Source organism: Arachis duranensis, chromosome 4 (genome assembly GCF_000817695.3).
Source record: "Arachis duranensis cultivar V14167 chromosome 4, aradu.V14167.gnm2.J7QH, whole genome shotgun sequence".
Classification (NCBI taxonomy): domain Eukaryota; kingdom Viridiplantae; phylum Streptophyta; class Magnoliopsida; order Fabales; family Fabaceae; genus Arachis; species Arachis duranensis.
Genome location: NC_029775.3, coordinates 13,663,848 through 13,678,614, shown reverse-complemented (window position 1 = coordinate 13,678,614; position 14,767 = coordinate 13,663,848). Strand labels below are relative to the sequence as shown.

The window sequence follows — 14,767 nt, the reverse complement described above, 5'->3', positions numbered from 1 at the left end:
TAGACCGAAAATTCTTAAATAATACACTCAAATATCTTCGCGTTACACCCAAATTTGCTGTAAATACAGAAAAATATTTTCTTCAATACAGAACTTTTACATTACATTCAATTTAAACTATCAACAATGAAATATTATTCATCTACAAAATTATAACAAGATAACTAATGATGGAGGAGAAGGAGGAAAAGGAAAGAGAAGAAGAAATTCTAATGGAAAAAGAAGGAAGAAGAGGAGAATGATGAGGATGTGGTGTTGGTGACGACGATAACGAAAGAGAAGAAGAAGAAGGTGCAGTAACGACACGAAGAAAAACGTGCACGTGTGAATATAAATAACTAATTGTGTAGACTTGTATAAAAAAATAACTTATATGTGGAGGATAATTGTTAATTAATTAATTAATTATACACTAAAATTTAAAAAAGTGGTTAGATATGTAACTTGGTGACTACCGACTTAATTTTGATAAAAACAGCAAATTTATTTTTTTATATACATCCAATTCTTTACTTTTCTTATAAATTCGATGAATAAAAAATATATAAAAAAAAATCAAAAGTACCCTTGAATTCTCAAATATATATTGAGTCAACGATAAACCATTTAAAACCCGTTGATGTTGAACGAGAACCACATTTTTATTAACGCTATGAAGTAATGATGCTGTTCATCGGACCTCGGTGATGTAATGGCTTTCTATTTTGAGCAAATATGCGTTTTTAAGATATATATTAAAATTATTATTATTAAATTATTTTATTTTTTTAATAAATTCATATTAAATATATCAAAAAAATATAATATTATATTTTCCATAAAACCTTTTTTAATTATCATTTTTAATATGTATTCTGACGACAAACTTTAGGTAAACTTTTTATTTATTGTAGTCTTTTTATGTAGAATGCACTCTCTAGCAACTTGTTTTTGTTTAAAAAATGTATTTAAATTAATTTAAAAAATTAATTTATACTTAAGAGTGCTAATAATTTTTATTAAAATTGATCTTATTGAATCATATTAAAAATATTAATTTTATAACCAATTAATAATTTTTATTTTTCTTTGTTATTAGATAGTTAAATATTATATATAGATCGAATAAATTATTTTACAATATAAGAACAAAAGCATCAATATTTTTTTTCTGTTTATTTTTTTTCTCTCGTCCAAATACAACAATTTTTTTATTCAACTATATATTTTAACACCATCTCAAAAATTAACGAATTATAGCTTAAATAATATAGTATTTTTGTACTTATTTAAAAATTACGAGTTCGTTAGTAAAAAAAAAAAAACCACCTCAAAAAGGAAGAAAGTGAGCAAAGTAAACCCTAAATTCTATCATGAATGTATTATTTATGTGACATCAGTGTCAATCTACTTTATTTAATGGGTGTGTCCTACTATAATCTTTATTTATTAGCTTGTTGATTCTAAATTTATCAATTATAAGAGTATAATAGTCTCTAAATTTATTAACAAAATTGAAAAATAAAAAGATTTAATTGATCATCAATTCATCATATAGAGGAATACAAGATTTTCATCTTCGAATATATGAAAGAATTCTTTTATAAAGCTACAGGCACATCTCTACCCACCAATGCCATGGCACCATGTGACCATGATGAAGAAGTACGTCTTCGAGAATTCATTATTATTAATATCTTCAAAGATTTTTTCACATATTAAATAAAATGAAAGTTTCGACTTTCGAACCAATGGAAAACCTTTATATTATTATTATTATTCCAGGACCCAAAGAAAAACCTTGCAGAAAATAGATGGCTTTCAATTTTTTATTTTTTTGTTTTTAGGAAATGATAAATATAATATTAAATAATAATAATTAGTTATGATAGTAGTTGATAACAAAAGAGAACAGTGTGTCATTGTTTCAGCTGAGACTATTCTTTCTCTTTTCTTGGAATCCCAACTACAGGCCCTTCTCCACTGTCGGGTAAATTTCTCAACTTTTTCGCTTTTTCTCACTGCCCTTTTGATTTTCCACTTTTCTTTTTTTTTTTCTCATTTTTCTTCCTTTATAGATAATATCTTATATTATTAGTTCACTACTTTTGAGTTATTGTTGTCTGAGCTTCTGTTCTTCTTCTGTTGCTTGTTTCTAAGGTTGTAAGGTATGCAATTGTTGAGTTTTTTCTTGTGCTGAGAAGAAGAATAAGAAGAAAGGTGTTGTCAAAAGTGGAGAATTTCTCATAGGTTTGAATTCTTCAGCTCTTCTTCATGTTCAATGATGATGGCGCAGCAACCAAGCTTAACGGGTCAACTTGTGGGTTCAGAGATACATGGCTTCCACACATTGCAAGGTACTTGCTTCAATGCATTCTTCTTCACTCTATCACTCTTTTTTGGACTTGGATTATGCATATGACTTGGTTGACTTGACCCTCAAAACCTTCCTCAAGTTTCAATTTTGAAAATTCCCCCCTTTTGGTTGAAGTTTGAGCTGACTTTGGTTTCTGAAAGTGGAAGTTTGTGATTTTCAGTGCAACCTAGGAGTGGAGGCAAAAGGGGGATAAAGGAAGTGTGAAATTGTGTATTGTGGAGTGTGGACTCTTCACTCTTATGGTGTTTTTGAAAGCAACAACGGAATATGGTTTAGGAAGTACTGGTGGTTGTTTATACCTATTGGAGTTCAAAATCTTTTACTATGTCAGTAGTAATCATTGATGTTTTGACAAATTATTAAGGGGACTCTGGCAACTTCCCAAAGATTTTCTGTTGTTTCTGCTATTAAGGGCACTCTTTCAATGTTTTACACTGATGCTATAGTATTCTTTTACCCTAAAATAACAAAGCATTGTCTATGTGGGGTTAGTTTCATGAATCGAAAGACGTGATAGTGTTCTATAGTGAACTATGTCAATTCCACTAAAATAAAGTTTTGTGAATTCCATGTACTTTCTTCCATATGGGGGAAATTTTTGTGGTATTCTTAAGTCAAAAATGTCTAGATTGAGCGACTGTTACTTGTTAGTTTCTCATTTGGCGATGAGCTGAATATGTCAACTTCATGATTTCCACAAGGTGTTCATACAGCATATTGGAACCTCGATTAAATTCTCATTGTGTGTTACCAATAGATGTCAAACTCGCATACTGCTATAGTTTTGTTAGGCTATACCATATTGGAAGGTAACTAATGAAAGGAAATGGTATGAAGGCCTAGCTCTGATGTTTGTTTCAATGCAGTTACGTGTATGAACTTGTATATCGTAAGATGGGATTGAAAGGAAGCTGAGCAACTGACTAACTGACAACACATATATTCATTGTGTATGATTTCTCTTGATTGTGTGCCAGCGGTCAACCTATTAATCATTTCTCTTGATTTGTTTTTCTCAATAGACCTGGATGTTGAAAACACCATGGAGGAAGCAAAGAGCAGATGGCTTCGTCCCAATGAGATTCATGCTATACTCTCAAATTCCAAATATTTCACTATCCATGTCAAGCCAGTGAATAAGCCCAAAAGTAATCATATATTATATCTATCGGCATCAGTTTTCTGTTTGTAAATAGATTTTAATATACCACGTCGTTATTTGCAGCTTATTTGTAATTTTCGTAGACTTCTAGGCCCTTCATTCCTGTTGAAGCAATTCGTAGTGAATAGAAAAGATGTTTAATGTATTGACACATTTATGCATCTTCTAGTGTATTTGTCATGTTCATAAAGTCTCCCTAGAGTTGATTTCTGGTATTTCTCTCTTTCAAAATAAGGATATTTTACTTAGTTGTTTTACATTTAGGTAACAAGTTTTAACTACATTAGACATTGTATATGATTTTGAATAGGATGCAAACCACTAGTGATAATGTTTCTTGTTGTGCTGATAAACAGGTGGTCGTATTATATTATTTGACCGCAAAATGCTTAGGAACTTCCGAAAAGATGGGTACAACTGGAAGAAGAAAAATGATGGGAAAACAGTTAAAGAAGCACATGAGCACTTAAAAGTGAGAATTCTCATTTTCATGAATATTCATTTGTTGTGCTTTCTTCCGTGAATGATATTTTCTTGATGGAAATTTTGATATTTACTTGGTTCAGATATCTCTTATCATCTTGTGTTTGATTTAGGAGTAGGAATTAACTAATAAAGTAGTGTTTGACTATATAATACATTCTTTTTTGCATTCTAAATCTTCAGTTTGTGCAAACTTTACTTCTTTTTTGTTACACTTGAATTCTGATGCTAGATATACTCAGTAATGAATGATGCACATATTATCTGATCTTTTACATTCTTTTTGGTCATTCTGTTTAACGTTGTATCTTTCAGGTTGGTAACGAAGAAAGGATACACGTATATTATGCACATGGCCAAGATAACCCAGGACTTGTTCGTAGATGTTATTGGTTGCTTGATAAGTATGTATATCTATGTTTAGCTTTATCACTTAAGCCCCCAAATCCAATATGTCATGCATGCCTATATTCTGAACTGTGAATCAATATGCAAAGGAATTGGTGGTTATGTATTTTCTTGCATATTATTTTTCAATTAAACTTGAATAGAAGCACATAGAGTTGTCTTACAATTATATTTATTTTCATTTCAGGAGGCTGGAGCACATAGTCCTTGTTCATTACCGTGAAACACAAGAGGTTGTGTAAATCATTTTCCTTCTTGATTTGTCCTCTTTCTGAATCTATTTTTCTGTAAAAGTTTAACTAAAAAAGGATGCTTTTAAAAGAAGAGTCTTATTCAAACGCATCCTATGTTTATAAGAGAAAGAGAAAGTCTCACACACTAATGCTTAATGTGTCACATGCTATACCCCTTGATCTGGTTAATGAATATAATTAACATTTTATCATACAGTCACAAGTTTCTCCTGTCACACCTGTAAATTCTCATTCTAGTTCAGCCTCTGACCAACCATGGTTATCAGAAGAATTAGACTCAGGGACCAACACTGCTTATGCCAGTGGTAAGAAATACAATTCATACTCTTCAGGTTATCAATATGAACAACTTTTATTACATTTCTTTGAAGCCGGAGACCTTTTAAATGCAGATGTTAAGGGTTTTTAGTGGAAAAATATAGAAGGAAATTTATTGGAAGAGCACATGCAATGCACATATGTCTTTAGTCATCAAACATTTTTATTCCTCCCACTACCACCATTTGTGTTACTTTTAGTTTATGCTGCTATGTACCAGTGCTGCCATCTTGGTTTATGTAGTTTTTCTTCCCTTGACTAGGTATTATGTTTTCATTCCTTTTATAAACAGGATTTAATGACAATTTGACGGTTGAGAGTCATGAAATGAAGCTTCATGAGCTTAATACACTTGAATGGGATGACCTCGTGCTTTCAAACGACAACACCTCTACAATAGTCACTAGTGGTAATTGTTTGTGCTCTATTACTTGTTCGGAAAAAATCTTGTGACTCTATTACATCAAATTTATCTTTTTGCAGGAAATGTTCAATCCTTTAATCAACAAAACCAAAGTTTTCTGAAAGGGAGCTCTGGCAATGTAAGATGATATATTTTCTTTTAAAAAAGGAAGTGAATCACCATTAACAAAAGGATGAAATATGCTCTTAAAATAAAAGGAACGAACAAAATGAAATATTCAAGAATGCAGCAAAAAAGCTGCACAAAAACTACAAGAATCTGGGCTATTATTACTGCTTTTAAATTCATCTTTCGTATCAGTCATCCTCTTCATAGAATCTTTGTAAAAGGAAGGGCTTTATTGAATTTGATTGACATAATTTCGTAGATGCTTGGGCCTTTTGCATGTATAATGTCTCACTGCTGAATTTTATCTATTAGTATCAGTGAGTTCAAAATTGGTTTTCCTTCATAATTTTTGAAATTATCAACAATGACGAAGGCATGGTTGTTTGGTGTTCTTCCCTCCCCTCCCCCCCAACTGTGCACGCAGGCCCTTGTTTATGTTGGACTAAGTATTACAACTATTTTATGGAGGCTGGAGAACCTGGTTTCATATATTATATATTTGTAAATAGACAGTAAAAGTACATAACTTTTTTGTTGGTATAGATTAAATTGTGTTGCTCATTTATTTCCTCTTGTTTTTCTACCAGGTAGCAAGCAATTTGGTTCCAGAAATTCATTCTTTCAGTAAGTTAGCTCAGCCAATTGTTGAGAGCAATAGTGTTCCTTACAGTATTCCAGATAGTGTTGATTTTCAGAGGACTTCTCCTATCTCTTTAGCTGGTGTTGATTCCTCGAACACTTTGGTAAATCCAAGCTTGCAAAGTCAGGACAGCTTTGGAATGTGGATAAACAATATGATATCTGATTCGCCACCTTGTTCTGTTGAGTCAGCTCTTGAATCCTCAATTTCTTCGTCGGTTCAGGGGCAATATTCATCACTGGTGGCTGGTAATCAGCTATCTTCTCTGCCTGAACAAGTATTTACTATCACTGATGTGTCCCCGACATGGGCTTCTTCCACCGAGAAAACTAAGGTTTGCCTCTGCTATATAATATTTGCTTGCGAAATCTGGGTCTCCGTGAGGAGTATTGTTAAAAATGGCATTTTCAATGTGTTATCATGTGTAGCACAGTTATGACTAAACTCTGAGTCCCTTTGCTTTTTGCAGATCCTTGTAACTGGTTTATTTCATAATGACTATCAACACCTTGCAAAGTCCAATCTATATTGTGTCTGCAGTGATGCAAGTATTCCTGTAGAAACTGTTCAGCTTGGAGTCTACCGATGCTGGGTATCACCGCATTCTCCTGGATTTGTGAATCTCTACTTGAGCTTTGATGGCCGTAAACCAATTAGTCAAGTTGTTAACTTTGAGTATCGGACACCACTATTGCACGATCCTACTGCTTTTATGGAACAGAAATACGACTGGGAAGAATTTCGACTTCAAATTAGGCTTACTAATTTGCTTTTTGATACAAAAAAGAGCCTTGATATTTTCTCTAGTAAAGTGTCACCCAAGTCGCTGAAAGAGGCTAGGAAATTTGCCTTTAAAACATCTTTTATTTCTAAAAGCTGGCAATACCTGATGAAATCAACTGAGGAAAATACAATTCCATTTCCACAAGCAAAAGATGACTTGTTTCAAATTGCTTTGAAAAACAGATTAAAGGAATGGCTTTTGGAACGAATCAGCTTAGGTGTTAAGACTACTGAACATGATAAACAAGGGCAAGGAGTAATTCATTTGTGTGCAATTCTGGGATATACTTGGGCTGTTTCTTTATTTTCATGGTCCGGCTTGTCTCTTGATTTCCGTGACAAATTTGGATGGACAGCTCTACACTGGGCAGCATATTATGGAAGGTTTGATACACAAACCCTACTTGATTTAAGTATCAGCTCATCTGTGAGTCGGCAACTGCATTTTACCTAAATGGCTTCATTGTTTTCGTTTTCAATTATTTTGTTATAATCTATTGATGAATGATGAAAGTCAATGAACTTTTCATTGTTTATTCCATTTTGTAATTGTGTCTGCAGGGAGAAAATGGTTGGAACTCTTTTGTCTTTTGGGGCAAAGCCAAATTTGGTCACAGATCCAACTCCCCAAAATCCTGGTGGATGTACTGCTGCTGATCTTGCTTATATTAAGGGCTATGATGGGTTAGCGGCTTATCTTTCAGAAAAGTCTCTGGTCGAGCAAGTCAATGACATGAACCTAGCCGGAAATATCAGTGGCCCACTGGAAACCACCACAGTGGATATAGGAAACACTGAGAACCTTACCGAGGACCAACTCTATCTCAAGGAGACACTGGCATCTTACCGCACTGCAGCTGAGGCAGCAGCACGGATACAATCTGCATTTAGGGAGCACTCTCTAAAATTGCGATCTATGAAAATTGAATCTTTAAGTCCAGAGGATCAAGAACGCCAAATAGTGGCAGCAATGAAGATCCAGCATGCTTTCCGCAACTATGAGACAAGGAAAACGATGGCAGCCGCTGCTCGAATCCAATATAGATACCGTACATTTAAGTTGAGAAGAGAATTTCTCCACATGAAACGCCAGGTTATTAGAATTCAGGTATGAGCTGCTCTTCCTCCATGAAAATTGATTGTTTATTAACATGACTTGTTCAACAAGTCATGAGGGTATTCTCATCCAAGGACTTGAGCACATTTGACCGGTTGATTATTTTCCTTCTACGTTGCGTCTTATTATAGTTTACACTGAGGAGGAAGATTAATTGCATGTATTCCAATGCAGGCTGCTTTCAGGGGATTTCAAGCCAGGAAGCAATATCGCAAAATTATTTGGTCTGTTGGAGTGCTTGAGAAAGTAATCCTGCGTTGGCGTTTGAAGAGAAAAGGTTTCCGTGGTCTCCAGGTCAATCATGACCAAGAAATGAAAGATGAGACACAGGGAAGCGACATAGAGGAGGACTTCTTTAGGACTAGTAGGAAACAAGCTGAAGAACGTGTTGAGAGGTCTGTCGTGCGTGTACAAGCCATGTTCCGTTCTAAGAAGGCACAAGAAGAGTACAGAAGGATGAAGCTGGCACATAATCAAGCACAGGTGACTTATATGTGCGAATTTTGTTGATATGATTTGATTTCACTTGTTTACTGAATTTTAGATTTGCTTTGTGCAGCTGGAGCTTGAATTTGAAGAACTACTGATTTGTGGAGATGACATGATAACGGAGAAGCAGTAAACTTGTTAAAAGAGTTATGTAACAAACTAGTGATAGGTTGGTGCTATTTTGTATAGCTTGTATGTATATCTTGTAAATTTATCAGTGTAGATTTTAATCTATGAACCTTTCAAACGCTTTGATGTATATTCAATGGATCATGTATGAAGCTTTCATGTGCAGTGTAATTTAACTCTATGGTGGGTGCTTCTGATGAAGATGTTTCTTAAGGAGCACCCCTTCTAGAGTTGAATAGATATCATTATTCTAAGAGCCGAATACCTGCATGATCTTACATGGCTCCTAAACCTATCCCTTCTGTCCAATTGTAGCATTAATATTTCTTACAACAATTAGAACAATTGATGGAAATTATGGTGATGATTGAATAAAATATGGTGGTTGGGTGTGCATCATATACTTTTTTGACAATTAATTTCTGATAAGATTTCGGCCAGCTACCAATTTGTTTCAATAGTTAGAATTATGTCGTCATGTGGAGCTAGGCCTTTGTTTAAACGTTGATGGAGTGGTAGTTGGCATTATGAGATATGTAATTGTTTGAGCAATATATAGGAGACATCACAAATGGGAACTATGAAAATGTTATGTCCATTCCATGGAATAAGGATTTAGCTATAACCTATAGTAGTTTTTATTAATGAGGCCCGGTACCAAACTACGATATTGAAGCAGTAAATTAGCAAGCATGTTTTCAGAAATATAAAGAATGAAAAAAAAAATAAGAAAAAAGGCAATACTACTCATTTAAGTATGAATTCTCCAGGGGTAACCACCACCCTGGAAACTACACAGCCAAATGCTGATATTCAATCCAGTTGAAGGTAAATCAACAACACTGAGGATACTTATTTGTCTATATCTTCTTTCATCATTTGATGTACTGAGAAAGCCACTTAAAGCCTTCGCCATACCCCATCTTGCGGACAATACTGCACATGAACACCTCCAGAGGGCGGAGGTTGGAGTCGGCAAGATTGACCTTTCCCTTGCCTGTGGTGAAGTTGGTCAGTCCCATGTGGTAACGCAGCTCCTCCTCCGATGCAGCATAAGGTATGTCAATCTTGTTTCCCAATATAAGGAAAGGTACTTTCGCCAGTGACTCATCTGCAAGAAGAGCATCCAGTTCCTTCTTTGATTCTGCAAACCGTTCCTTATCATATGCATCAACCAGATAAACCACAGCATCCACCTACATGAAATAAAATTTACAGTTCAACCTGCTAGTCCAAGGAGAAAAACTATATACTCCAAAGATTAGGACTAACTCGGCCTATGTTTACATAGCCGGTCCCAATCCCTGCGACAGCCAACATAAAACTGTGTCGCATAGCAACGCATGGCTAGGATGCAATGACGTCTCATGTAGGGTTGTGTAAGACCTGCAGCGAACGTAAAACTTTGTTGCATCCCAATGCATGAACATGACACTACATTTTTAAACCATGTACCCAACCTCATCTAGTGGGAAAAGGCTTTGTTGATTAAATATTAGGATAAATAAATGTGAGATAATAGACATCACAGAACAAAAGCCAGTGGCACATTCCTTCTATCTATAAAATACTCCTTGAATTCAATTTTATCTGTCACTATTGCGGTCACTTTTCGCCACATACTTGGATCAATTTTAGCTCACAGCATGCATTCATGCATAAATTGGCTTAACTAGGAGGTTCCATTGGCTTAACTAGTCAAAATTGTAACCGAACAATTACTGAATTGTGGTTGAATTGAAAGGTATGTTATCTAAAAAAATAATAATTCATGGTCTAACCAGTTTAACCTAGAAGGTTGGTCCAACTTTTAAAACAATGGTCAGAAACATAAAAAACAGGAATAACAATAAGAACTTAAATTTCCAAATTTTAAGCGAACCACCCTACACAATATTAATAACAAGACAACACAATTAGAAGAGTGGCATTGAAAGTTTGAAACTCGTCATCAAAGCCACCAATGAGCATGGAGCTCAGCTGGAGGAGACTGCTATAAGCAACTATGTTATAAAGGAGAGCTTTGTGGTTCAATCCTCCAATACCTATGGTGACCCCATGAAAAAGGAACAAAGAAACTAAGAATTAACCTGAGCATAATAGTCCCTCCAGACTCTGCGAGCAATCTGGTGTCCCCCCAAATCAAAGGCTTTGAATTTGATCTTCCCAATACTCAACTCCTCCGAAGTTGGGTATTGAGTTGGTTGATGCTGAACTAACCTCTGCAACAACAACAACGACAACAAAGAAAACACACAAATTTCAAAACTTTTTCAACAATTGCTTCATAAATTGATCAATCAATTAATTAGTTAATTTGAAAAAGTTTAGATTAAATAAACCTACCTCGTCTTTGAGCATGTGAAGCAAGGTGGTCTTGCCAGCATTATCAAGCCCTAGGAACAAGATTTTCGCTTCCTTTTGCCACAGACCCAGTGATGCCAAAATTCCATAGAACCAATCAAAAAGAAACATTTTTTTTCTCTCCGAAACAAAAAAAATTTCCTAAGCCTGAGAGTTTTCAGGCGACGACTTCGCCGGAATGTGCAACCGGCGACGGAAAGAAAGACACAGAAAACGAAAAGAGAAAAAAAAATTATATTTTTGTTCACTTGGGTAATTTTTTAGTCAAATTATTTTTTTTTGGAATGTATATAGGTGACGCTGGGTACTGGTTACCGATGTGGCAGGTAAAGGTGACGCTGTGGTGTGACGTGTTTCCGTCGAATGCTTGACTTGGAAAGTTAAGGGGAATGATGAGGTGACTGGAAGAGCCGGTTGTTGGGCAGGTGTGCTACGTGTACGTGTTTGGTTGGGTGGTACGCGTCACTGGGTTTGACACAGTGAGAGGGAGTGCTTGCGTGTATGAAGAGGGGGCGAATATATTTATTTAGCTAGAAAGAAAGGAAAGTACTAGAAAATAGTCAAATGCTTATTAAAGAAAAATAAAAAAGCAGTCAACCAGTTTTTTTTTTTTTAAATATTATTGATGCCTTTTAATTTTTAATATTATTTGTCATCTAATGATCTAATTAAACAATAATTACATGAGTCGGATTCTAGATTTAGGTCGTATAATAATCCGTTCTGCTTTTAAAACTCGATCTTTCTATTGTAATAGGTGATAGGATTTTGAGTTGAATTCCATTATTTTTTAAATGTAGAAGAATGGAAATAATAGATTATTAAAAGTTCTTGTAGAAGAAAAGGTTAAGTGAAATCACTAAACGAAATAATTAAAGGTTCCTTATTGAAAAGTGTAAATCCTTAGGTATCTTTCCACTTGAGTGTGACTAAAATATGTGTTGTTGTGGTTGCTGTGTGACCCGCAGAGGATTAGGGCATGGCATTGAAGTTGAAGTGTGGAAGAATTCTTAAGAGGTTGTTTCCACTAAAGGAATGGAGGTATATGGCAAATCTATGGTTGCCGCTCCTGCAAATGTTATTTATATGTCGAGTATTTTGGGCCGTGATGGACCAAATCCTGTACATAAGTGCGACTGGAAATGTGAAAACGAAAATGTTTGTGGGAACATGTATCGCTGCAAGCTAACAGGGCTAACTCACATCTGTGATAAAAACTGTAACCAGAGAATTTTGTATGATAACCACAGCTCGCTTTGTAGAGCAAGTGGTCAAATTTTCCCCCTTACAACAGCAGAGGAACAAGCAGTGAGGGGTGTTCGAAGAAAGCTCGATGCGGATAATTCATCGTCCGATGGCTGTGGTTTTAAGCGTAGACGGGATGCACAATTCCATACTTCTCCTTTCGAGAGATTTTTTTCTGCTGTCAGTCCTATCTGCAACCAAGTTGGAGATGACATGGATATGAGCTAGATACATGTTTCCTTCCTTTTTGGATCTTTTTTTCTTTTTCCCTTTTACTATTAGATGAGTATCAATTACAGCAATTGAATAAATGGACTACCTATTGGTGGACAACATGTATGTCCATCCACTTTGAGAACTCCTTATATTTTCAGTAATAATGTAATGTGGCACTTAAAGTAGCTTGACTGGTTTAGTATTCAGATGACTTTAGTTTCTTGCTTACCTTGGTGGGAAGTAGACATTTAGCTGGCTACAAGATGAAACTCAGACTTTATGATGCCTATATTTGATTTAGGACCTAAAATGATGTACTATGTATCAGCATTCAACAATTTACTTAACTGTAACCCTTTTCTAGCTGGCTATTTTGTAGTTTCTAGCGAATATCTAATTACAATGCATAACTTTCCAAGAGTTGGTGCGTTAATTACTAATACTATTGCTGTGAGTGGCACTATTTTATTTTAGATCTTGTTTATCTTAATTCCGTTAGAATAGTGCACCATTGGCAGTCATGTCTATTAGGCTGATAATTCTAATCAGGGTAATTTTTGATAACCTTGATCAATGCAGGTAAGGTTCCTAATATGCTCAAAATAGTCAAGTATGAAGTATGTAAAAAATACTACTCTTTCTTTTTTTTTTCATTTTTCCTTCCTGAATGTCTTCCTACTTTTGCAGACTCACCAGAGATGGAATAGCTTACATTTTTAAAGTTGTCATTCTATTATCTTTTCTTTACATTCTCTGATTAATTGCTGGCTGTCTGAGTTTAATGTAACTTGTGCAGGTTCAGAAGCATGTACTATCAAGGAGCTTTATAAACATTTGTATTGCAGATAAATATAGAATTGGTTTATATTAGAAAATGAAATATTGATACCTATATACTTATTTTCTAGATGTAGGAACAAGCATTGCCACTTATGCTAAAGTTTGCATCTACTGGAGTTTGAGTAGGAGGATGGTTATGGGGTTGTGAAGAATCTTGAGATTCCACAGGTGCTTCAGACAGGAAGTGACAGACAGATGGTTACGATGTCCTCGCTTTGCAAGTTTTAATGAATCTGTTAAGATTTGAAAAACTTGAAAAGTATATACCCAGTTACATGTTAAATTGAGACCACATTTCTTTATCCACCAAATCAGATTATCATCTATTGGGTGTGACATTTATTGGGCTAAAAGAGAAGGACTTGATCAAGGCAGACCTAGTTATTTGCAAGTATGAGCATAGTGTATATATCAAACTTGCATTTTCTCTGTACATTTGAGTATTGAAAAAGATTTACCCTGTATTTGAGCCTTATGATATTTTCTTGCAAGTTTTTCATTGTCGTCTGGGCAGATTCAACTTTGTATTGAATGATATTATGTATTTTAAAAATTTGATGCCATAAATTTGTAATGGTAACCATGACTGTTGCTTTTACTCTATCATTTTTGTAACATACCATTAATATTAATTAGTGGAACATTTAGAACAGTTGAATTTCACTTGTGTATACAAAGTATTTTTATGTTATAAAGATAGAAAATTTATTAAGCCAAGAAAGCCAAAGCAAGTTGCCATTCAGAATAAATCTTAGCAAAAAGGTTTACCTAAATAACAAGTTTTGAATCCACCATAGACCAAAGATAGGTAAAATCTTAGCAAAAAGGTTTACCTAAATAACAAGTTTTGAATCCACCATAGACCAAAAATAGGTAAAATCTTATATAATTGCTCTCGTTGAGAGTCAAACTAACTGAGCTACGAGAGCTTGTTAATATTTTTGTTTTGGAAATCCTATTTAATGTATTTAAAGGATTTTGAATATTTGCTTTGGAATTTGTTTTATGAATCAATTTAAGGACAAGTTACATAATTAAAATGAATTGGTTTTGAATTTATCCAATTGCAACTTTTTGAAATGAAAGACATGTTTGTAACTTTTTTTTTACCCTATGTAAACTACTATTAGCTGTAGCAGTTTTAATTTAAATATAATCCGCTACAAGCTAGCGCAGATTATGTGAGAAAAGGTATTGAACAGAAATTGTTAGAGACTATAGTGATTTCCAAAAAAATCTGTGGGAGGTTCTAGCAAATTACGTGAAGCTCAGGTGAATTCTAATGTGTGAAATTTTTTATAATTTCTAGATGTGACTGAATTGACATTTGAATCTTCCATTATAAATATAAATAGTAAGATTAAATTGACTAATTTCAAGCAAAGTAACTAACTGTTATAATGATCTTTATCATTCTACACTAAACATGTA

General features: G+C 34.4%; 3 protein-coding genes across 4 annotated transcripts; 2 read left to right on the top strand and 1 right to left on the bottom strand.

Moving 5' to 3' along the window:
* The first annotated feature begins 1,857 nt into the window (after nt 1–1,857).
* Nucleotides 1,858–9,067, top strand: LOC107483469 (calmodulin-binding transcription activator 5). 2 transcript variants are annotated; one of them, XM_016104084.3, is made up of 15 exons: nt 1,858–1,969; nt 2,140–2,336; nt 3,379–3,504; nt 3,875–3,990; nt 4,317–4,405; nt 4,597–4,642; nt 4,860–4,968; nt 5,274–5,390; nt 5,465–5,523; nt 6,101–6,137; nt 6,231–6,487; nt 6,623–7,320; nt 7,498–8,044; nt 8,228–8,536; nt 8,613–9,067. In XM_016104084.3, the coding sequence occupies exons 2-15, from the start codon at nt 2,261–2,263 to the stop codon at nt 8,673–8,675; spliced, it is 2,649 nt and encodes an 882-aa protein (XP_015959570.1). In that variant the 5' UTR covers nt 1,858–1,969; nt 2,140–2,260; the 3' UTR covers nt 8,676–9,067. The 2 variants fall into 2 exon arrangements, with proteins under 2 accessions (XP_015959570.1, XP_015959568.1); XM_016104082.3 differs by having other exon boundaries at nt 6,101–6,487.
* A 330-nt stretch (nt 9,068–9,397) lies between these two features.
* Nucleotides 9,398–11,303, bottom strand: LOC107483467 (GTP-binding protein SAR1A). The gene is made up of 3 exons (XM_016104081.3): nt 11,018–11,303; nt 10,762–10,893; nt 9,398–9,867 (listed from the first exon to the last, which is right to left on the bottom strand). The coding sequence occupies exons 1-3, from the start codon at nt 11,144–11,146 to the stop codon at nt 9,547–9,549; spliced, it is 582 nt and encodes a 193-aa protein (XP_015959567.1). The 5' UTR covers nt 11,147–11,303; the 3' UTR covers nt 9,398–9,546.
* Nucleotides 11,304–12,008: 705 nt separating this feature from the next.
* LOC107483466 (uncharacterized) lies at nt 12,009–12,638 on the top strand. Its single transcript, XM_016104080.3, has one exon. The coding sequence runs from the start codon at nt 12,071–12,073 to the stop codon at nt 12,506–12,508; it is 438 nt and encodes a 145-aa protein (XP_015959566.1). The 5' UTR covers nt 12,009–12,070; the 3' UTR covers nt 12,509–12,638.
* The last annotated feature ends 2,129 nt before the right edge of the window (nt 12,639–14,767 follow it).

Coding starts and splice junctions, on each gene's coding strand:
- LOC107483469 (XM_016104082.3), top strand. CDS start 2,261: ATGATGATGGCGCAGCAACCAAGCTTAACGGGTCAACTTGTGGGTTCA. Junction 4,969..5,273: donor CAACACTGCTTATGCCAGTG/GTAAGAAATACA, acceptor TTTTATAAACAG/GATTTAATGACAATTTGACG. Junction 7,321..7,497: donor TGGGCAGCATATTATGGAAG/GTTTGATACACA, acceptor TTGTGTCTGCAG/GGAGAAAATGGTTGGAACTC.
- LOC107483467 (XM_016104081.3), bottom strand. CDS start 11,146: ATGTTTCTTTTTGATTGGTTCTATGGAATTTTGGCATCACTGGGTCTG. Junction 10,894..11,017: donor TTCACATGCTCAAAGACGAG/GTAGGTTTATTT, acceptor TTGTTGTTGCAG/AGGTTAGTTCAGCATCAACC. Junction 9,868..10,761: donor GGAGGGACTATTATGCTCAG/GTTAATTCTTAG, acceptor TATTTCATGTAG/GTGGATGCTGTGGTTTATCT.
- LOC107483466 (XM_016104080.3), top strand. CDS start 12,071: ATGGAGGTATATGGCAAATCTATGGTTGCCGCTCCTGCAAATGTTATT.